This window comes from Saccopteryx bilineata, chromosome 8 (assembly GCF_036850765.1).
Source record: "Saccopteryx bilineata isolate mSacBil1 chromosome 8, mSacBil1_pri_phased_curated, whole genome shotgun sequence".
Classification (NCBI taxonomy): Eukaryota; Metazoa; Chordata; class Mammalia; order Chiroptera; family Emballonuridae; genus Saccopteryx; species Saccopteryx bilineata.
This window is the reverse complement of record NC_089497.1, coordinates 89948842-89972058: the sequence shown is the minus strand read 5'-3', so window position 1 is coordinate 89972058 and position 23217 is coordinate 89948842. Positions and strand designations below refer to the sequence as shown.

Sequence of the window (23217 nt, the reverse complement as noted above, 5' to 3'; positions counted from 1 at the left end):
ACTACTCTGGTTTGTGAGCTCCTCCTTTAACTTATTCTTAGCCCTGGCTGGTTGGCTCAGTAGTAGAGCGTCAGCCTAGCATGTGGATGTCCCAGGTTCGATTCCCAGTCAAGGCACACAGGAGAAGTGCCCATCTGTGTCTCCAACCCTCCCCCTCCCCCCTGCCTCTCTCTTCCCCTCCTGCAGCCAAGGCTCCACTGGAGCAAAGTTGACCAGGGTGCTGAGGATGGCTCCATGGCCTCCCTCAGAGACACTAAAAGAGCTCAGTTGCTGAGCAATGGAGCAGCAGCCCCAGATGGGCAAAACATCGCCCCCTAGGGGGCATGCAGGGTGAATCCTGGTCAGGGCGTATGTGGGAGCCTCCTTGCCTCCCTGCTTTTCACTCAAGAAAAACTAACAAACAAACAACTTATTCTTGCAGGATAACTTTTAAGAGAACTATTAACTGAAAATTTAAGATTTTATGTTCTGGATTATTTATAAAAATATTTTAAAAGCTTACACATAGTTTTGATTCCTTAGAGCTCATTTATTATTTGCTCACTCCAGATATATCAGTTCATTCTTATACTTTATTTTTTAGCATCAAGCCACCTTGTTAAATCCATAATTTAAAAAATCCATTCAACCCTTTGGTTGCTCAAGTATTAAAGAGTCTTGCATAAAACCTTTTAAGCTTTTTAAGGTCAAAATAATTAGGTTAGTTGGATCTAAATTGTCCACAAATCTGGCTTCCTCAAAATCAGACATGATTTTCCACACTGACGTCCCTCTCCAAAGATTACTGATCCTATTCTTTAAAAGGAATTAAACTGGGCTGGCAATGAGAATAAAAACTCCATGTATGACTTTTATGATTCAGAGTTCTTAAAAAGCCAGAACAAGAGAAGCAGATGAAATCAAGAATCCACCTATGAACTTTTGTGCAGCCAAAGAGAAAGCAAATGCTTTCTGTGTTTTAAATGTTTCTCAAAGAATCAATTCCTGGGGTTGCCACACTGTCTGGCAAAAAATGGTAAGCAGAGCCATCTAATTCAAATAAAAATATTCTTTAAAACATTGGCTATAAGTATGTAAAACTCTGGGGTATGATTTCAATTTTGTCAGAAATTTGTGGAAGACTGATTTATAATAAAAGCTAACACTTACTACATGCCTGATAGTATTGTAAGCACATTTTATATCTAAGAGAGTAAGACAAGATTATACAGCCTAATAAGTGACAGAGCAGTATGTAATTCACATGTAAATATTAACTATGATTACCTCTGGATGGTGGGATTGTGGGTGAAACCCATGCCTTCACTGTGAAAAAGTATGTCACTATGCTCAAATTTTGGGGTTTGATTTTTCTTTTTACTAGGAAAAAAGGGATAGGTAGGTAGGCAGAGCTGGAAAAGTATTCCCAGGACCAATTTCCTTATTGGTAAATTAAGAGTTACATATTCCACTGAGAGCAGAAATAGCTCCTTGGGATGCTTCTGAATAGAATGATACTAATTACTTATTCAGAAGTATCATTTTATGTGATTTATTAATAAACACGCATATAAACCTTTGATGATCTAAAATTCATCTTTGGTTGCAAAATTATTTGTCTCAAATATCTACTTCTTCATAAATTGTATTTCACCTTAAAATAATTCCTTCAAAATGTCACAGGAAAACAAGAAACATGGTATATCTTTTCCTGGATGCAGAATTGAACCATGCTTTTCTCCCTCTCCATATATAAAAAATTTGGAGAAAAAAAAAAGATTTAGTGAAAAATAAGCACATGAACACCCGATATATAAAGTCACTTCATAACACAACCAGGAGACCTATTTCACATTTACAACACATCAGTACACTTGCACTTGGAACTCTGCAGCTGATTAACCAAGAAGCCCAATCCTTCTACTGTACTAGCACAGCATCATTAAGTTCAGCAAGCAGCAAGTTCCCAGAATGCCATAAACAGCTTTGCCCTATGAGCTGGAGTACTAAAATTTCCTCAGGTGTAAGGATGTACGACTGTCTAAATCTGTTCTACAAGATGACTTCTAGACCCACCTTTGATATAATGGATGTAATATTATAGTGAGAATGCATAACTTTCTAATTCTTACATTACATTGTGGACAACATTTAGTGAATCATTTAGCTTCGGAGTAAAATGTTCGTCCCTACCTTGGTACTAACTTCCTGTAAAATTCATGTGACAACTACTTTATCTTTAAATCTGCACAGTACAGAAAAACAAAGCCAAGTTAACTAATTTCCCTATTAGTAAATTTATAGAAAAATCTACCTTTGAACTGTAAATATTAATTAATTGATTAGGTATCTTATTTTAAGATGTTACAATAATACACTGGAATGTCAGAGAATAAATTAATTAGGATTTTTTTTGTTTTGTTTTTGTTTTACTGTTTTATTACCCTAATTAATTATGAAGCTTTTGAAACCATTAACCTTATTGTTGCTACTGTAACCTGGAAGCTCTCACTATTTCCAATAACATTTTGTCTTTTCTCGTAAAATATTTATATTAGAATAAGACTGTGGATTTCAAAGCCATTCAAAACCGTATATATTTTTTAACCAAACACTTCATATTTGAAGGCACAATAATTCTTTGACTCCATTCCTAAATCAAGCCCAAGGTTTCATCTCTATCAAAGAGGAAACCTACTACCACCACTATTTTTAAAAATATATTATTTCTGAATACTGTTTTAAATACATGACAGAAAAAATATTTTTAAAAAAGTCTGATACCATGATGTTTGATCAGTAAATTCAGTTTAAGAATCAGACCCTGACAATTTGATGTAATATCTCTTAGTCTGTCATATCTAGCTATTTCACTTGCAATTTTCACTCCTAACAATTAGTTCTTGAACCAACCATGAATCATTTGGCAACATGTTCTAATTCGGGGTCTAATAACTGATACATGCTTTCAGATCTCATCTGGAGAGAATCACCGCCTTTATTTCTGGAAAAGATTTATTTACTAGTCTAGTCATAACCATTTCTTTTTCTTTCAAATTAACTTTCCTTATAGATTAATAAGTTAGGAAAGATAAATTAGTATTAATTTCAACAGTTCATTTTTACCAGAATCCTATATCCCTATACAATTATTTTCCAAAGTCAACACTGAAATAAAATCTATTTTCCATATGTAGAAAAAGATCACCCAAATGTAGATTTTTCTCATTTCTCTTCATTAACTAACAGATCTAACTGAAGATCAATAATGTAACTGCATTCCCTTCAAGAAAAGACTAAATAAAAAAACCCAGATAAATATAGAATAATCCTCCAAACAACCTGGCCCAAAAGTGTACTACGATACAGTTAGACTTAGGCGTGAGAAGAGAGAGCACCTCTGGCAGGAACTTAAGTGCATGAGAAGTGCAAACACTAATTGTCAAGATAGACAACTCACTAGCTTTCAGTCTTCTTACTTCATACCTGGTTCAAGGATAATTAAATAATTTATTTGCTTAAGCATCTGTTTTCCCTACAATTCTTATAGCGATATGGTATCTTTTTTTAACTCCACATCTCCAGACTCTAGCAGAGTACTCAGCAAATAAATGGCTGGCATATAATAAATATTTACTAAACAGAGGAGAAGCACTTGCCTCTAACAATAACTCTAGTCTTCCAACATGGGTAAGTACTAAAACCCAATGGTGGAATTACTTACTAGAGTGTTGGCTACAGTTTCCAGAGATGCGTGTAACCAGTCCTAAAGAGTGGACCATGATAGCAATATAATAAACACGTTTTTTCAAAAGATGTCTCCTAGTTGCTTTTTCCTTAGTAGCAAACTTTTAAATTTCCCAATTTCTTAGGCAGCTAGGTGTGGTCCTAAGACTACACTTTTGCCAATGAGATGTAAACTGAAGTCTTGTACAGGACATTCAAAAAGGTTATTAAGAAAGCTGAACCAGCTGGAAGTAACACCCCACCTCTGACTCCATTTTTGCCCCTTCCAGGACACAACTTTGGACATGCTGAGCTTCGGCAGCCGCCCATATGTTGAAGTGACCTTGATAATGGAAGCCAAGCACTAAGATAATAGAACAGAAGATAGGAACCTGAGTGTAGAGTGATATTGTGCCACACACTAGCCCTGGTCTACTTACCACTAGAACTTTTAATGTAAGAGAAATAAATTTTACCCAAGCCCCTGTTCTGGTTTTCTTCTATGGTCACTGAGCCTGATAATACTTAGTAGACAATGCCTGAAGTTCTAAAATATCTGTTTGAAATAGAAACTAAGTCTGTGGATTTCAAGTTGAAGAGGATGAGTCACTCTGCTGTTAGATCAGGGGTCCCCAAGACGTTAGATCAGGGGTCCCCAAACTATGGCCTGCCGCACTTCCGGAAGGGGCACCTCTTTCATTGGTGGTCAGTGAGAGGAGCACAGGATGCGGATACCTCAAAGTGCGGCATCGCTCACGTACAGTACTATTTCCGGTGACGGGGACGCACGCATCACGGAAGCTCATCATATCACTTCTTTCGGCTAGCAGTGACAAATATGGGACCGGATACTGACCATCTCATTAGCCAAAAGCAGGCCCATAGTTCCCATTGAAATACTGGTCAGTTTGTTGATTTAAATTTACTTGTTCTTTATTTTAAATATTGTAGTTGTTCCCGTTTTGTTTTTATACTTTAAAATAAGATATGTGCAGTGTGCATAGGGATTTGTTCATAGTTTTTTTTATAGTCCGGCCCTCTGATGGTCTGAAGGACAGTGAACTGGCCCCCTGTGTAAAAAGTTTGGGGACGCCTGTGTTAGATCATAAAATACATCAAACACACTATTAAACCTAATAATGTGGGCTGAATGGTTTTGAAATCCACAGTCTTATTCTAATATAAATATTTTACAAAAAAAGACAAAATGTTATTGGAAATAGTAAGAGCTTCCAGGTTACAGTAGCAACAATAAGGTTAATGGCATCAATAGCTTCATAATTAATTAGGTTAATAAAACAGTAAAACAAAAACAAAATAAAACAACCTCCCCCCCCCCCCCAATTAAATAGTCAAAAAGCTTGAAGCCACTGAATCAAGATTACTATATTTTAGTCATGGGTAGTTTCAGGAAAATAATTTCATATTTCAGGACCATAGCTTACTATTAAAAGGAGAGGGGTGATTAGGTTATATTTAAGAAAATTGCATAGCTCTAGAACTCTCTACCTTAGCATATTAATACTAATTAAAAGTAAAACCAATAATGTACTGATATTAAGTCCTAAAAACTCCTCAAATAAAAAAAGGAACTACATCTTTTCTAAATACAAAGCACTGGTACTTTCCATTTATCTGTAAAACTGTTTGACGCTACGGATACCACATTAGGACACTTTTGTGTCTATCTAATCTAACATGCTTATCCCCACTCTTCAAATGTCTAGCCCTTTTCATATATTAGCATGTCTCTTCTTTAGTGAGACCCCTAAAATATGTCCCACCTGCTCTTTTCTTTTAAATTCATAGCACTTACCACAATTTTTCATTTATCTAATTATTTGTATCCTTTTGTTCAATGTCTGTCTCTCCCACTACAGTGAAACTTCCAGAGGGGGAATAATATACCTGGGTTTTTTTCACCACCAGCCCTGGCAAAACCTAACACACAGAGATTTCATTTATATAAGTATTTTGTTATATGAAGGAACAAACAAACATGAATAAATGAAGTAGACATTAAGGAACTGCAAAGACCCTAAAGGAAATAGTTACCAACTCACCTCATTAAACACAGGATACATGACTGCATAGAGGGGCATAGAAACCATGGAAGTGGTCTCAGCTTCATTCTTCATCTCTTCCATTGTCATCCTCATTCAAAAACCAGCTACAGTAGAAAAGTAGTGCTAAAATGCAAAGGAATCTTCATTCACTGCAGTAGTTCTCTTTTTTTGTGTGTGATAAAAGAATAGAACACAAGACATATACTGACCTGGTTAAAGGGAAGAATAAAACAGATTTACTATATTAAGAGGCACCAACAAATGCCGACAGTTTTATTTTCTAAGGTAGAGTTTCTGTGAAAATCTGATTTAATATAGCTTATCGTAAAGGCAGCTCTGGTCAATGACACATCTCCTTCCGTTCTTAGATTCAATAACCGCCACTGCTTAACAGCTAATCTCTTTTATAAGGCACTATTTCACAAAGCAGTTACTCATGAACCCACTCATCTTGAACTCAAAAAGAACTCTCTATGAAGCACCATGAATTAATGATGTATCTAATTCCACTATATGCAATTGAGAAAAAGCATCAAAATGCGTAATTATAGCATATATATGGAATATAAAATTGTAAGTATGAAATGTACAATGTATAAGTACATACGTACGCAGTAGCAGTAAAGAATGAATAAAAAAGTGTTTAACATTCTTATTAAAATCCTTTTGCTAACTGTTCACTGACTTCATCGCCTCAAAATAACAATTAAACAAAAGCACCAAATAATTTAAAAGAAATCTTAAAATTAAAAAAACTGCAACCAAATGTGGTCCGTCTAGAGGAGGAAAAAAGCTATTTAACTTTTCCAGTGGTAGTTTTAAATTTCTGTCCAAATCTGACCCCAAAACTAAGATGAGAAATCCAAACACTGGTAGTTTGGAATTAAAATATCAAGAATTCAATAATATAACACAGAAATTTTGCCTTCAGAAGCAAAGAAATGTGTTGCTTTTAATTTGTTTCCTAAGCTAAAAAATGAGCCTAATTATAATGTGAAAGAATAATAGTGACATACCTATATATTAAACTATATTAATATAGTAAGCAAGCAATCAATTTTGAATAATTTCCACCATTTGTAAAGCATTTTCAGATTATAAAACATTTCTTTGCAGTAAAACTTACTTTACAGTAACTATAATTCTAATTTTACAGATGAAAAAGATAGGCTCAGAGATAATAATTTGCCCAAGATCACACATGCATAGGCCCCAGACTGGACCCAGTACTTAGAATCCAGATTGGGTACTCCCACATCAGAAAATCAAATTTGAAGTGAAAACAAAGAATCTAACTTTATACACCCAAGACAACACCCAGGAGAGGATGCTTATTCACTGAATAAATGTACGTTTGGCACCTGCCACATGCAAGATTCAGTGGGGGATGAGTAAGATGTCCGAACCATTAATTAATTTACCTGGGCCAGATTGTGGAAGATTTAAGCAGTATGAAAGATACTATCAAAGGCTTGGCTTCAAAAATTTCCAATAACCCAGCCCTGGCCAGTTGGCTCAGTGGTAGAGCGTCGGCCTGGCGTGCAGAAGTCCCGGGTTCGATTCCGGCCAGGGCACACAGGAGAAGCGCCCATCTGCTTCTCCACCCCTCCCCCTCCCCTTCCTCTCTGTCTTTCTCTTCCCCTCCCACAACCCAGGCTCCACTGTAGCAAAGATGGCCCGGGCGCTGGGGATGGCTCCTAGGCCTCTGCCCCAGGCGCTAGAGTGGCTCTGGTCACAACAGAGCGACGCCCCCTGGTGGGCGTGCTGGGTGGATCCCGGTCCAGCGCATGCGGGAGTCTGTCTGTCTCTCCCCGTTTCCAGCTTCAGAAAAATACAGAAAAATAAAGAAAAAAAAAATTCCAATAACCCATCCACTATAAGAACTGTTTACTATCCCTTCATATTCCAACCAGTACAGGGGAACTCAATACCTACTTGAACAGTCTAGTCCCATGTATGATAGTTCTAAATAGACAGTTTTTTTTTCCTATTTCTAAGCTAAAATATGCTCCCTGACTTCACAGAACAAATAAAGGCCAATTCCTAAATTTTATTCTACAGGGCAAGAGAATATCATTACCCGATCAACAGACCACTGACTTAAGTAGACTGCTTTGTTAACAGCATTAAGAATATAATGGAGGGGCCCTGGCCGGTTTGCTCAGTGGTAGAGCGTCGGCCTGGCGTGCAGAAGTCCCGGGTTCGATTCCTGGCCAGGGCACACAGGAGAAGCGCCCATCTGCTTCTCCACTCCTCCCCCCCTCCTTCCTCTCTGTCTCTCTCTTCCCCTCCCGCAGCCAAGGCTCCATTGGAGCAAAGATGGCCCGGGCGCTGGGGATGGCTCCTTGGCCTCTGCCCCAGGTGCTAGAGTGGCTCTGGTCGCGACAGAGCGACACCCCGGAGGGGCAGAGCATGGCCCCTGGTGGGCGTGCCGGGTGGATCCCGGTTGGGCGCATGCGGGAGTCTGTCTGTCTCTCCCCGTTTCCAGCTTCAGAAAAATACAAAAAAAAAAAAAAAAAAAAAAAAAAAAAAAAAAAAAGTCATCCCATCCTCTAGTAAAGAGAAACCAAAGTTTAAAAAATGTCCGTGGTTACAAATGCTAGTTAATAAAATAAATTAAAAAAAAATTAATGTGGTATAGTGGCAACATAGCAAGAACTACAATATTTGTTTCCCATTTCAAATGTGTTGCTTTGGGGTAAAAGTTTTCACTTCAAAGTAGGCTTTGTTTCTTGAGGGGTTGGCATCCACAGAATTAGAGGGAAAAAGAATCAGAACTATAGATACTAGTAATTTAGATACAAGGTATACTTTTCAACAAACTTTTCTTCAAAAACAGTCTTTGTGACATGGGGATACCAAAACAAAAATATAAGCAACCCGTTTAGTTATACTTCTCCCCTTACTTCTTGAAGGTTCAAAATAGCATTGCTAATTTCTAACACAAGGCAAATCAGTTTTAACTATCTCCCTGGACTTAAAACAATGATTATTTGTTTCGAGTGAGGAGGTAACAAAAATAAGTTTCTGGCCATTTCAATGCTAAACTCAGCCCTGCCTAAGCAACAGGAGTAACCTGTTCATTTTAAGAACTACACTTCAGTCAGTGTATCTCAAACCTCAGAACCAGCATTTCCTGAAGCAGCCTCCCTTTACTCCGTCTGGGGCATGAGATAACCTCAGAGCCAAAACTACATTTACTTACCAATGAAAAGAGTGGACACAGGAATATCTTCAGTACTGATGCATGCAGTTCTTGGGGCAAAAAAGAAGCTTCCTAATTCAAGTAAATTAGACCCTTAAAATCTTAAAATGTTTCTAGGCAGGTCTACTTGTCTTATTTTTCTCTATAGCCAAGTCTGGTATTTAGCCCTCTTACTTGGTCCTAAATTCTTATAATTCCTTTCATTTCCCTCCCTAAAGGGAGAAATGTTATTTATCTATTTTTGCTGGACTTTCTACCTGTCCATGAACATTTAGCTAAAAGAAGTTTATTCATTCTAGCAGTAACCAGAATCCATGTTTATCTTACCATTTATACTGTATGTGTTTCTTTTCCCCGTTAGAGTCACATAACAAGTACATAGCAAGTAGACAGTAAATGTTTATTGAGTGAACAAATTAATGAGATAAGAAATGGGAAACTTATCAATTGAATCAGTCTTTCTAATACTTTTCAAAGTATCAAGCCTGACATAGCAAAAGCATAGAAATCTAATTAATTCTATTAACAAAGTCTGGACCCAGTAACATTTAGCAGTTTTTACTTCTTTTTGCTATCCTAAGCTCTTCCTAGTAGATTAAGCTAAGAGAATGTAAGCAATAAATGACTACAAGTAAAATCAGAATTCCAACAGAGATTTACATAAACACCAAATAAAACTAAATAAAAATAAAAGTCAGAGGTTATAAATTCTAACATCATTTTTTATGAAAGCTGCTAGAATATTTTTTAGATCCTGGATAAACAACTAGTGTATAACTTAATAGTTCACAAAATTCTTAAAGTGCAAGCATTTTCAACATTAGATTAACCCTGCTTTACACATAAGCAAGATCCAAAAAGTTATCCCACTTTTAGCACAAAGTAGAAGTTTCTCTATGCAAAAGGGTGCAAATGATAGTGACCTAAGCATCACCATCACAATCACTTCAGTGTCTATAGGAACACACACAGGGAGTGCTCAGGTTGCGACATAAGTTTTGAGTTTACAACGCTCACTCCCATAAAACCTTAAAAAAATTAAGATGTGAGTACTTCGGCTTATGCTGTTCGAGTCTTATTTATGGACTACGTGGGTGGACTAGTCCCAGACTAACCTGGAACAATTCTTCAAGAAGGTAGAGGCTTGCAATAGGTCCTGTGCCCTCTACATCAGCTGCTTCTCGAGATGAAACACCTGTACTGCATGTAGAATCATCTCCAGTGTCTCCTGCATGTTCCTAGGCAATCCTGATTCACCTGACCCAGTACCTCCAGCACCTTCTGCAGGTTCTCCTGCCTCTCCAGCTTCCTCCTCCCAATAGGTCACTCTCTCTCACCTTGCAATGCTCCTTCCAGTGTGCAAGCCAACCACAGGAATAAAGGTAAGGAATTTTTTTCACACTCATTTTTTTTGGTCATTTTTGTTACTGCAGTATAGTGTACAGTACAGCATATTTATGTCGTTTTCCTTTTTCTGTGGCTTAGTTGTGTTTTTATGTTCTAAAATATGATTTTAAAACTGTGTTAGGATAGGTAGGTGACTTAAGCAAGGGTATGTTTTGACTTACACCAAAATTCGGGTTATATCACTGTCGTGGGAATGGAACTGTGTGGTAACCTGAGAACCTCCTGTACTTCCAAGACTGACCAATCTGGATCTGCAACAAAGGTCCAGAGCTGTGTTTTTAACAAACAGCCCAGATGATTCTATGAACAAGACAGGCTGAAATCACTGGTGTGGAAAGAACTGTGGCTAAAGTCAAAGACAATAGCTGCCAAGGTCCGTCTCAGGGGCACAGGTAAAATTAAGTTTGACTGAGCAGCCAAGCTGAGGGTTTTGGTTCTGACTTTGTCCAAGTTTCACTTAACCACTGACCTTGTTTCCCCATCAGAACAAGAAAGGAGTAAAACTATATCATCTTAAGGCCTTGAACTCTAAAATACAGTGACAGTATTTTATTATGTATTGGTATCTACTCTAGGTTCAAAAGTAATCTGACTGAAAGTATTTTTTTAGAAAGAAAAGTATCAGATCATAAAAACTACACATTCTAGCATAGAAGGCCCTGCCTCAATAGCTGGTTGATTCAAGGTTTCAAATAACTGACAATCCCTTAGTTCCTTCTTAAGCACCTAACATCATGAGTCATACCCATCAGGCTCCTAGAGAAACTGAATTTATTCTAAGCCTGTGCTCAGTCTGACCATTTCGCATAGCTGGAAAGGTGAACATGTGATATCACAATCTACCTTTCAAGGGCTTTCTCAGGTCAAAATGTTGTAGCCACTTACAAACAAGAGACAAAAGGGTTAGAGGAGGAAGCTAGGGAAAAGGCTGGTAGAGGTAGGAGATCCTACTCAGACCAAAATGAGCCTGAAGATTTCAAGATACACCTACATCTCTTTTCTTCCTCTGCAAGTTATATTTTCTATGATTCAAGGGCTTCCATTCTACAGTTTTTTGGTTTTTTATTTTACTAAGATAATGTGGGACTCAACCTCCCTGAGATGCAATACTGTCAGTTTAGTATTTATTGAATTTTATATTTAGGGACATCTAGAAATGATCTTCTGTTAATGCTAAGAGTAATATATGATACTTTGCCACTGTATTTATTTATATATACTAACATTTTTTTAGGCTACATGGAAATATCAAATGGATGATTTGTGCAGAGAGAGCTGGGTAAAGAGCATAAGAATTAAAGTCTGAAAACAAGGGCTCAAATTCTGGAACTCACTGTCAATTAAAAACCATCATGTTTCTCTGATCAAGTCACTTCCCCTCTCTCTGTTTTAGTTTCTTCTATAAGATGGAAGAACACTGAGCTGTATAACTGAAAGAGATGTGGTTAGAATAAAAAAATGAGGTAATTTTTAATTCAAACCATAGAGTCTTTTTATGAAAGACTTTATTTTACTAAGGTACTAAGCACTGTTATTTTTGCACTTTTAAATAACCATTCAAAGAAAGTACACATTCCACAATGAATTATCACTTCATTGGAAGATCTATCCAACTTAAACAAATTTTCTAAGGCACTTTCTGTTAGACCATTAACTGGTTTGAAGGACTCCAGCTTTACTATTTTTAAAAACAAGATAAAAAACATCCAATCTTCAACATCTCTGTAAACATGTCTGACCAAATCATCTCTTGCTGAGCTATTAATTATCAGAGGTTTAACTAAAAAAACAACATCTGAAAATCGAGTTAAGATATCTTTGAAAAAAGAAAACACTGGCAAATTAGAGCACAATGACCCATGAAGGAAAAGTGTAAGAATGCTATAAATTTAACTCCATGTACCATTTTTTGTTAATCTCCGTTCATCTGTCACAGATAGGTAGGTGTTCCTTAACTCAGTGGTCCCCAAACTTTTTTGGGCCACGGACCGGTTTAATGTCAGAAAATATTTTCATGGACCGGCCTTTAGGGTAGGACGGATAAATGCACAAAATAAAATTATGCGACCGGAATAAAAACTGTGGTATTTTTAAATATAATTGTCAAACTTAGGAGACAAGCGTCAAGAGTGAGTCTTATATGGATGTAACAGAAGGAATCTGGTCATTTTAAAAAAATAAAACATTGTTCAGACTTAAATATAAATAAAACAGAAATAATGTAAGTTATTTATTCTTTCTCTGCGGACCGGTACCGGTCGGGAGCCCAGGGGTTGGGACCACTGCCTTAACTAATATACAGACTTAGTTCTAAACTTTTGCTTTATAACTTACAATCTATTTTTCTATAAAGGGTTAAGTAAGAGTCAAGGTTCTTAAGAAAAACTTCAAAATCCACAATGTTACCTAAAAGAAACAGAAATATGACTGTTCCAATTATACATAGCGAACATTAACAGCACTGTCATTAGAGAGGTAAATAAGCAGATTCTAGAACCAGACTACCTTGGATTCAAACCTGGGTGTACCACTTATTAGTTGTATGAGTTGGGGTAAGTTATCAAACTTCTCTGTGCTCGTTTACTCATCTATAAAATGGGAATAATAATAGTATTTTATCTCTTAAGGTTGATGTAAAGATGAAATAGAACACAGCATGGCACATAGTAACTATTCAATATTAGCTACTGCAATTAAGTACATTTTAATCTAAAATAACAAGATCAGATCTCTTTCTAAGTCAGATCTGCACAATCATCTCTCCAAGGGAATCAGGAGTCTGGAAAGACACATAAAGATATGTGATTTTAAATCTCTTTAAAACAGCAGAAAGCTATTTGTTTCTTTGCTTTTCAAATAAAATCTTATATAAAGCTGTACATAAGATAAAACACAAAACTCTCCATTTATCCAATGTGTTAAGTAGCTATAGTTTTCAAGCCACAACCTCTCTTAGGAGCTCTTAAACGCCTCTCTCTCCACAATTTGAAAACCACTACTTTAAGACAATCAGCACAGAAGCATTATAAACAAAGCACTATGAACAAAGGTGAAAGGCCCCAATAGTAAGGCCAAGGGCTGTGAAAAGATATTTGGATCCAGATTTTCCCATAACTCACATAGATCCAGATCTCCAAATTTATCCTTACTCTTGCACGTTTATGCATTTAAAAAACTCAAATGTTGCCTGACCAGGTGGTGGCGCAGTGGATAGAGCATCGGACTGGAATGCAGAAGACCCAGGTTCGAGACCCCGAGGTTACTAGCTTGAGCGCGGGCTCACCTGGTTTGAGCAAAGCTCACCAGCTTGGCCCCACCCAAGGTTGCTGGCTCAAGCAAAGGGTTACTCGGTCTGCTGAAGGCCCACAGTCAAGGCATATATGAGAAAGCAATCAATGAACAACTACGGTGTTGCAATGCACAACGAAAAACTAATGATTGATGCTTCTCATCTCTCTGTTCCTGCCTGTCTGTCCCTGTCTATCCCTCTCTCTGACTCTCTGTCTCTGGGAAAAAAAAACAAGAAATTAAAAAAAAAAAACAACCTCAAATGTTAAAACCCTAATTTTAAAGTGAAAACAGCCAATATATATTATCTAGTCCAATCTCCAATTTCACAATTTAAAAATAAAAGTCCACAGAAATTCATGTTAAGAAACAAAATAGAATGGTGACAGATATTTTAAGCAAATTATGCTACTGAGTTACCGTAGCTTATTGTACAGGACACGTTAATTTGCTAAACTGAACTACTCTAGACCAGGGGTCGGGAACCTTTTTGGCATAGAGCCATGAACACCACATATTTTAAAATGTAATTCTGAGAGAGCCATACAATGACCCGTATACATTACGCATTATCCAATAAAAATTTGGTGTTGTCTCGGAGGACAGCTGTGATTGGCTCCAGCCACCCACAACCATGAACATGTGGTAGGAAATGAATGGATTGTAATACATGAGAATGTTTTATATTTTTAACGTTATTATTATTTTTTTTAATTAAAGATTTGTCTGCTAGCCAGATGCAGCCATCAAAAGAGCCACATCTGGCTCGCGAGCCATAGGTTCCTGACCTCTGGTCTAGACTAATGTGTCCTGCTCTGTGTCATCCATCGGTCAGTCAGTTTACAGCCTAGACCCCAGACTCCACGCAGAATGTTCAGAAACTAAAGCCATTAGGAATGTGGCTCTGACCATAAAGCATCACTTTATGATACGCTGCCACACAAGTCTGTGGATTTTTAATTTGGTGCTGCTGAGACTCCTGATGCACTCGCCTTAGAAGTTAAATGTGTCATGTCAGTGTATGCACTCGCATATTCTGAGGAGTACTATAGAAATGAACAAGAAGTAATTAAGTTTTTCTACACACAGATGGACAGTATAGAGAAGCAGAGAAGTGCTCATATTTGAAACAAAGTCCTCAGTTTGAATTTTTGCTCAGCTGGGTCATATCATTTGTTATTTAATCTTTCTAAACTCAGTGAGTGAGAAATTAAAAGAAATACTAATTGAAGTACTCACCTCACAGGGTTATTAAGAGTACTAAATGCATATAAAGAACCTTAGTATAGTGGCTAACACAAAATAAGCATTCAATTCATATTGTTAGTTACTGATATTTTATTTAAAATTCTATGAACCTGATATGGCATCAAGACTGGAAATAGGATATAAGGCAAATCAGACTCCTGGAGCATAAAATTTTTCACGGACTTAATGATTCTGTCAGTGCCCCCTTATATTTTGCATCCTAGACCCCATGCCTCACCCTAGTCCTGCCCCTACACAGCACATACAGTGACTGCCTAATGCTGACATAACAGCATCATAAAAGCCAGACGCTCGCAGAACACAATTTTAAAACCTTTTCTCCTGCATTTGCCAAAGTGGAGGCATAAACATTATATATATATATATATATATATATATATATATATATATATATATATATAAAATTATTGGGGCACCACAAAAAAGTTACATATCATCTAAAACAAATTTCTGAGCTTTGAAACACTTAAAATAATTTGGTCATCAACTGCATTTTAAAATGATATGCCAAGCTCATGTTAAAATTACTTTTTATTCCCTTAACATGCATATATCACTTAATAAAGAAGGGTGCCCAGAAACAGACTAAGTAAGAGAGTAAAATCAAATACAATCAAAGACTTTACTGAGATAATTCATAAAAGGAGATAATCTATACTGGATAATCAAAAGTTGACAATAGGATCAAATAGCTCCTGACTTCTGAATCAAGCTGATGGGAAATGGGAACAAAAATACCAACCAATGGCTTCTAAGATATTTCTGTACAGCTGGTTCAGGAGAAAGAATACACATCTCTTTAGCTGTGAGAAGCCTCCATTTTTTTTTCCCTATTCCAATGCCTAATATTTGTTAAAGCCAGGCCTGAACAAATTTAAATAAAAATATTTACTGGAGGGCAGGAAAACAATGTGTCCCTTAGAATATGTCCATTTTTGCGCATTAAGTTCTTAATCTAGTGGCTCATGAATCAAATAATGCCTAAATGAATATAGCCTTTAAGTATTTAATTGAGATACATTTTATTTTTCCTTTTTATTAGTATTTGTGACTTCCTGTCTAAATTTCTCCAATATAATCCCAAAGCTTTTCTTTAAAATCCCTTAGAAATTCAATTAAATTTCAGCACTCATAGTGGCCCTATGTTCTATGCTGGAAAGTACAATTTAAGGAGATTATATCACATGGGTCTGACCTGCTTCTCTGTAGCACTTATAATTTTTGATATCTATTAGTTAACTTAATGACTCATAATTGCCTAAGGTCCTCTATTCAATTGTTTTCTTTACTTTACAAAATTTCTTTGTACCAAAATATTGCCACAAGGCACTCAAATGTTAATTATTAGTCCCAGATGACAAATTGATTCTGGCGCATTTGTTTAACCCTAGGTGCGAATAAGGACAGATTTCATCTTGATAATGACATTTAACTTCACCTTTAGCTTCTAATTGACCTCCTAATACAAATGGTACTAGTCATCAGAAGAAATGAGGAAGAGAGAACGTAATCTGTTTATACTGTACACACAATTCCTCATATAGTCTTCACTTGGAAAACTGTTAATTCATTTTTTAAGGAAGCACACCAAAATTAAGGTAGGAACTCAGAAATCTCTCAAGTTTTGACAGTATTCCCAAACTGTCAATTTTATTATAAAGGCACCCACAAAGTATGTGATTTCTGAATAAAATAGCACAACATTATTCCAAAGCCTTTGGAATGAAGAAAGCTTTGCAATAATCGACAGTGGTAAAAGGGCAGCTGTAGCGCAGCGGCCAGGTCTGCCTCATTTACCATCCCAATGGCCTTTATTAGGGCGTTAAGTCCATGAAGGCACGGGGTGTGAAACCTTAGGGTTTTGTCATTCCTTCCACTGGAGTTCCAGTTCATCCTGAAGGCAGGATGGGTGAATAAACAAAGGAAGGATGTTTCAGTACCAGGAACCAGACATTAAGTTAGAGAACCTCGTATTTCCCACTTCCTAACAGCTCTAACCTAAAATCATCCAATGAGCTGATGAATCTAAACATACTTAATATATAAGAAAGGGGGCAAAGGGGGTAAAAAAGTAGAAACAAAATAAAATCTAGAAATACACACACACACATCAAAAGGCTAAATGTTCATATAATGGTTTGTTCATCCGCTTCCCCTTCAATGCACTAAATTATAAATACCTTAAAGGAAAGTTTTATTCCTTTCTCTATCTCCTAGTACTCTGCATAGGCAAATTAAGTCAGCAACAGCGTTAGCTGGAGATGTGGTGGTGAGATACAGTTCCTGCCCTTGAGAGTGTGCAGTCTTGAAGGGAGGAGACAACAAAAAAATAAGACGTGTCAAGCAGCCAATCTGCATAACTCCAAGAGCATACCTGCATCACGCACGATACACACACATACAACACACACACCCTACACAAGTTCAACAGACATGCTTAATATTTTTTTAAAAAAACAGAAAAATAACTATTGAAATCTGTAGTGATAATTTCGTTACATGCACATAAACTCCAGAATAAATGAGATATAGACCTCCTTATCCTCCCTTCTCCTACCCTCACTAAAGTCACAGTGCCTGTCACAGTGAGCTGTCACCACACTGTGATTCCTGTAATATTCCTATAATATACATATTTCTTTTCCAACATGGCCTCTGAATAACAAGTCAATTCCTTCACCTAGCACTCAGGAAAAGCAGTTCTATTGCAGTGCTGGAGGAGAAGCGGGCTGGGCTGCAGTTATGTTAGTCTCCAATGAGGCAGCCTCTTAAAGGGTTTTTTAGAATTAGTTTGAATATAAGTAATTTTGCCTGCCACACTGACCTTAGCATCTAGGATACAACTTTTCTGTAACTGCAACTCTAAATCTAACTGCCCCCTAATGGAGCTGTCACTAACATCAAAATTTCACTGCAATGATTAAAAATAGGGTCTCTTGCCCTGGCCGGTTGGCTCAGTGGTAGAGCGTCGGCCTAGCGTGCGGAGGACCCGGGTTCAATTCCCGGCCAGGGCACACAGGAGAAGCGCCCATTTGCTTCTCCACCCCTCCGCCGCGCTTTCCTCTCTGTCTCTCTCTTCCCCTCCCGCAGCCAATGCTCTATTGGAGCAAAGATGGCCCGGGCGCTGGGGTTGGCTCTGTGGCCTCTGCCTCAGGCGCTAGAGTGGCTCTGGTCGCAACATGGCGACGCCCAGGATGGGCAGAGCATCGCCCCTGGTGGGCGTGCCGGGTGGATCCCGGTCGGGCGCATGCGGGAGTCTGTCTGACTGTCTCTCCCTGTTTCCAGCTTCAGAAAAATGAAAAAAAATAAATAAATAGGGTCTCTTGAGTCTGACAGCCTGGATTCAAACCCTAATTCTAAGCAATAGCTGGCTGTGTGATCTTGTGCAAGTTGCTTAACCCCTCTATGCTTTAGTTTCCTCATTTAAACTGGGGATAACAGTGCCTCTAACTTCATAAAATTGTTACAAGGATTTTATGAGATTGTGTAAAATGTTCAGCATTGATGCCTAGCAGCTATTGCTCAGAAAGTATTGGCTATCATATTATATCCCAACTCGTTCCAAAGAAAATTTAAGGCAGTTTTCATACATAATATATATTCAATAAATATTTGGTAAATGAATGAACAAAAGAATCATTATTATGCAATCTACACTTACTTCTGGTAAACTTATTTCCAAGGGACTGGCCTGAGTAAACAGTAGTGACTACACTGCTCACAAACACGAGGGACCAGGGAACACGCAGGAACTTGCAGCCTTCTGTACAGTGCATTTTCACCAATGAAAGTTGGTTTTGCATCTCATTTGCATAATCGAACAATTTTCTTTGACTTGTCATTTGCTTTTCTGATGTCCTTGTTTAATAAAAAAAATCAAATGCTTTTTCTTATTGCTTCGTATTTTTTGAAATATCCCCTAATTTTTGTGAGCACTTAATATATTCCACTGCTGTTACCTGTTACCCAATAATTCATAAGCTTGCTCTTAAAATCCATTTTTCTCTTTTTTTTTTAAATAAAAACACTTGATTCTAGTCAACTGTAGATGAGTGAGATTGAATAGATCCAATTAACTTTTTGGATGGTTTAATAAGAGATTACCCACACAAAAATGAAATGTAAGGGTGACCTTGAAAGATCAGATTGTGATATTACAATACATCCAAACTATAATTAAATCTGTAGCTAAAATGAGGAAACTGAATTTTTTGTCTTCATACAGACAAAAATGAACCACCAAACTATACCACTTACCTTTCTGTAAATAAATTATCTCTAATTGCTACAATGAAAGTGCTTTTTATTTTTAACACTGTGTGTGTATTCCTAAAACAAAAAGTCTCTAAGGCTGCAACTTTCTATAATATTTCAAATTCAATAATATACACAATTACACTAACCTCTAAATCACTTTTACAGTTCATATTATGCAGAAAAAATTATCATGGAATTAACTTTAAATTCTTAGTAAAATTACTTATTATTACCTTAAAATATAAGAAGTAATACTTCAGTGTTTTTTTTTTAATACTTCAGTTTTATTCTCCACTTATTGGTTATGATAGGTAAATATAAATTTTTTTATCCAAAATTCCAATAAGAGGACTGACTTTTAAAAAAGAAAATTTAGGACTTAGCAAAGACTTACATTTAATAATAAACACTGGGAGTATTATTAAATTTTAAAGTGAAATATCAGCTCTTTTTGGACAATATCTTGTGGGAGAGTAAATTGGTAGGTTCGTGAAAGCTCATAATCCTACAGCAACTTAGAGCTGTTGAATTTATTCTGTGCCATTACTATAGTACTGCGAAGGGTCAGAGAATTTGTTTTCAGGACCAAAACCTAATGCAATTTACTCCTGAAATTTAGTTTGCATGGTCTTAAAATGATGATCCTTTTACTCTCATAAGTATCTACGTTAAGAACAAATAGAAGGCCAAAATATAGCTCTTTTAAACAAACACTACTCAACTTTACAAAGGCACCTGTTCAAAGCAGGTAATATTAAAAGTATAATTCAAAGGAAGATACGTACTATGGTTAAAAATCAAAATAAAACAAAGTAAAAAGAAAAAAGATTCTGTTGAGGACAAAAAGAGATAACATTAGAGAAGAATATAATCTATTAAAAGTTATTTTCTTCCATGTCTGTATTTTGTTATAATAAATGTTGCTTGTGAAAAACAGGACAGTGATAAAGTCTCCAAAATGCTGTTATACAGAACGTTTGATGTAACAGAAAATGCTTATGTCATTTGCCCAAAGAAAACTACCCTAATGTTAGACAAAGAACATCTTTCTACAATTTATATTACACTGTCAATAACTCTTTTATCTAAGGGTGGGAAGAAGTCTGTTTTACTCATTTCTGTCCCTAGCAGAGTGCTGGAGGCACTGTGCATGAATATGCTCATTAATTTAATCATTTATTCATTAATTCAGTAAATATTTACTGGGCATTTACCTTGTACCAGATACGAAGTAAGCAGCGAAGTAAAGCACATAACAACCTATAGGGCCTGCCCAAATGTCTAGTGACGGGGACAGACGTCTATCAGATAAATACAGAAATAGTTAAGATCCTACCATAACAAAGCTACAAAAGAGAAGTACAGAGTGTGGCGAGAACATCAGCATGAGAATGTACTCTAATTTTAGAAAAGAGGGGTCAAAGAGGTCAGGAGAGCTTCCCCTGACAAATGACATTTAAACTGAGACTTGAAAATTAACTAGAAGTCGGCCAGATTTGTGAAGGAGTCAGGGACAGCGGGGACAGCCCAGGCAGAGGGGTTAGAACATACACAAAGGCCCCCATATAAAGGAGTTTATGTAGACAGTAATTGGAAAGCGCAGTAAATGAAAAAGGCTAAAGATAAGAATACAGAGTGGATAGGAGACAAATGATAAATTGTCAGCATAAAACAGAGTAAGGGGTAACAGTATATGAATATTTAAGTCATCTAAAGCTTTCTTCTTATGTAAAATAAATAATCTAAGGGAACCACCGAGTCTACAATACTCAAAATCTGCAGAAAGACCTGGATAATGCCTTGGTTTCATCAGTGACCAGTTACATTTCCTGTACTTAACCAATCTGAACCTCTTCATACTCTTTGTAAACAGGTGCTCAATAGTTTACCTACTGGGAAAACAATGATATACAGTCCTTTTCTTCTGACCTTATATCCTTAAAAGGTATCTATGGGAGACATCTGTAAGAGATGATGTCCAAAGGCTGACTAAGGTTCCTGCACAACCACTATAAAAATACAAGAGCACACATAACCCTCTGAACCTTAAGTAATTCAATATGCAGATATGCAGTACTCTAGCATGTAACTGAAAGGTAATAAAATAATAAAAATGTTACTCTACCATTGCAACATAGGTGAAATATCAATACTCGACTTCAGAAATGAAGAGAAGTTAGTGGTAGAACTGAACCAACCAAGGGCAAAAAATAGCACATGCTGAACAAGTGCATTATATTAATTATACTTCCTTCCAAATTTTCCTGATTTTAGTTCAAAAGCTTATTCTACAATCTCATAGCTGCATGACAAAAGGCAGAAAACTCATTGCATACATCCCCCAACAAAAAGTAAATGCCTACATTGCCATCTAGAAAGTACATTGATATTCTTGCTTTCCTATCACTCACTCAAGTTCAGCTTACACTCTACTTAAACTATGTACCTTTTTAATTTAGCACAAAGCCAATTATCCCCCAAATAATATTCCATTTCCTTAGTTGGTCTTCCTTGTGTACTGCACTCATGGTGCAACATTATTCCTGATTTTATTTTCATTATACAGTATCACAGCTCTCTTCTATTTTAAATGTCATATTAATTTCTAGACCATCTTAACTTCATAGGAGAACCTAACACCTCTGACCCTAGAGGTGTTTTTGCATTCAAAGGTGATTGATATAAACAATTGCAAAGTACTATAAAAATACAGCATATATCAATGGCTAACTTACAGAACAGTTAAACATGACTGATCACCTGCTATCACTACAGACTTGATTCTTGTTTATAAACTTACCAGGAAGAAATCCTGATGTCAATGAATATACTCAAAATTCTATTAAAGAACTATCCAATAATATGCATGTTATAATTGGTCAAAATAACAATTATATAGGATAAGACCGGAATAAGCACATTATTTTCTACTTAATATAAAACATAAATGTCTCATTTTTCCCTTTTTTAAAATTTTTTCCATGATTTCAGAGAGAGAGAGAAGGGAAAGAGATGGAGAGAGAAGCATCAATTCGTTGTTCCACTTAGTCGTATTCTCAATGATTGATTCTCCTGGGTACCCTGACTGGGCGTTGAACCCATGACCTGTGGTGGGGCTAAACACCACTGACCCACCCAACCAGGACCCCATTAATTTAAATTAAGGATAATTAAAAATCACAGATGATGCTAGGAAAAACAAAATATGTATGAACCTGATGTCATTTACACAAACGTCCCAGAGCCAAGAAAATGAGAGAAAAATAACTTTTTTTTTTTTTCCAAAGCTGGAAACGGGGAGGCAGTCAGACAGACTCCCGCATGCGCTGGACAGGGATCCACCCGGCATGCCCACCAGGGGACGTCGCTCTGCTGCAATCAGAGCCATTCTAGTGCCTGAGGCAGAGGCCACAGAGCCACCCACAGCACCTGAGACAACTTTGCTCCAGTGGAGCCTTGGCTGCGGGAGGGGAAGAGAGAGACAGAGAGGAAGGAGAGGGGGAGGGGTGGAGAAGCAGAAGGGCGCCTCTCCTGTGTTGCCCTGGCCGGGAATCGAACCCGGGACTCCTGCACGCCAGGCCGACGCTCTACCATTGAGCCAACCGGCCAGGGCCAGAAAAATAAATTTAAAAAAAAAATCAACAAAAAAAATGAGGTTACCTCCAAAAAATGCAATGTTATCTTCTTTTCTAGTGATCAAATTCTTTTGATGCTGCGTTGTTTGAAAAAATGTGTAAAATAAGTTTTGTACAAGAATTCAACCAAATTGTGTCAGTTTTACAAAATGAGAGAAAAAAAGTCCCAAAGTAAAAGACAGACTTGTCTTTTAACTAAGGATAGGATATACAGTTGTGACTGACTTTCTCCTATATATTTACCTACCACTAAAGTAGTACAATCCCTCACTTAATACACCCCTAAGGTGAAACTGATTCCCCGCCAAAGGTTAGAGTGCGTCCTTTTTAACTAAGGAATTTCTCCCCAGTTCAAAGTTTTCACCTCACAAACGGTTTCTTAAAA

The 23217-nt window shown here is 37.0% G+C and overlaps 1 protein-coding gene across 5 annotated transcripts in view; it reads right to left on the bottom strand.

Annotated features, from left to right (window-relative positions):
• PDCD10 (programmed cell death 10) overlaps nt 1-23217 on the bottom strand; it is a 48422-nt gene that overhangs the window by 24247 nt on the left and 958 nt on the right. For 4 of the 5 annotated variants that reach the window (XM_066241225.1, XM_066241228.1, XM_066241227.1 and 1 more), the window contains exon 2: nt 5769-5980. In XM_066241225.1, coding sequence (XP_066097322.1) covers nt 5769-5864 — 96 coding nt within the window. In that variant the 5' untranslated portion in view covers nt 5865-5980. The remainder of the gene's footprint in view (nt 1-5768; nt 5981-23217) is intronic. The other variant, XM_066241229.1, reaches the window with a different exon arrangement.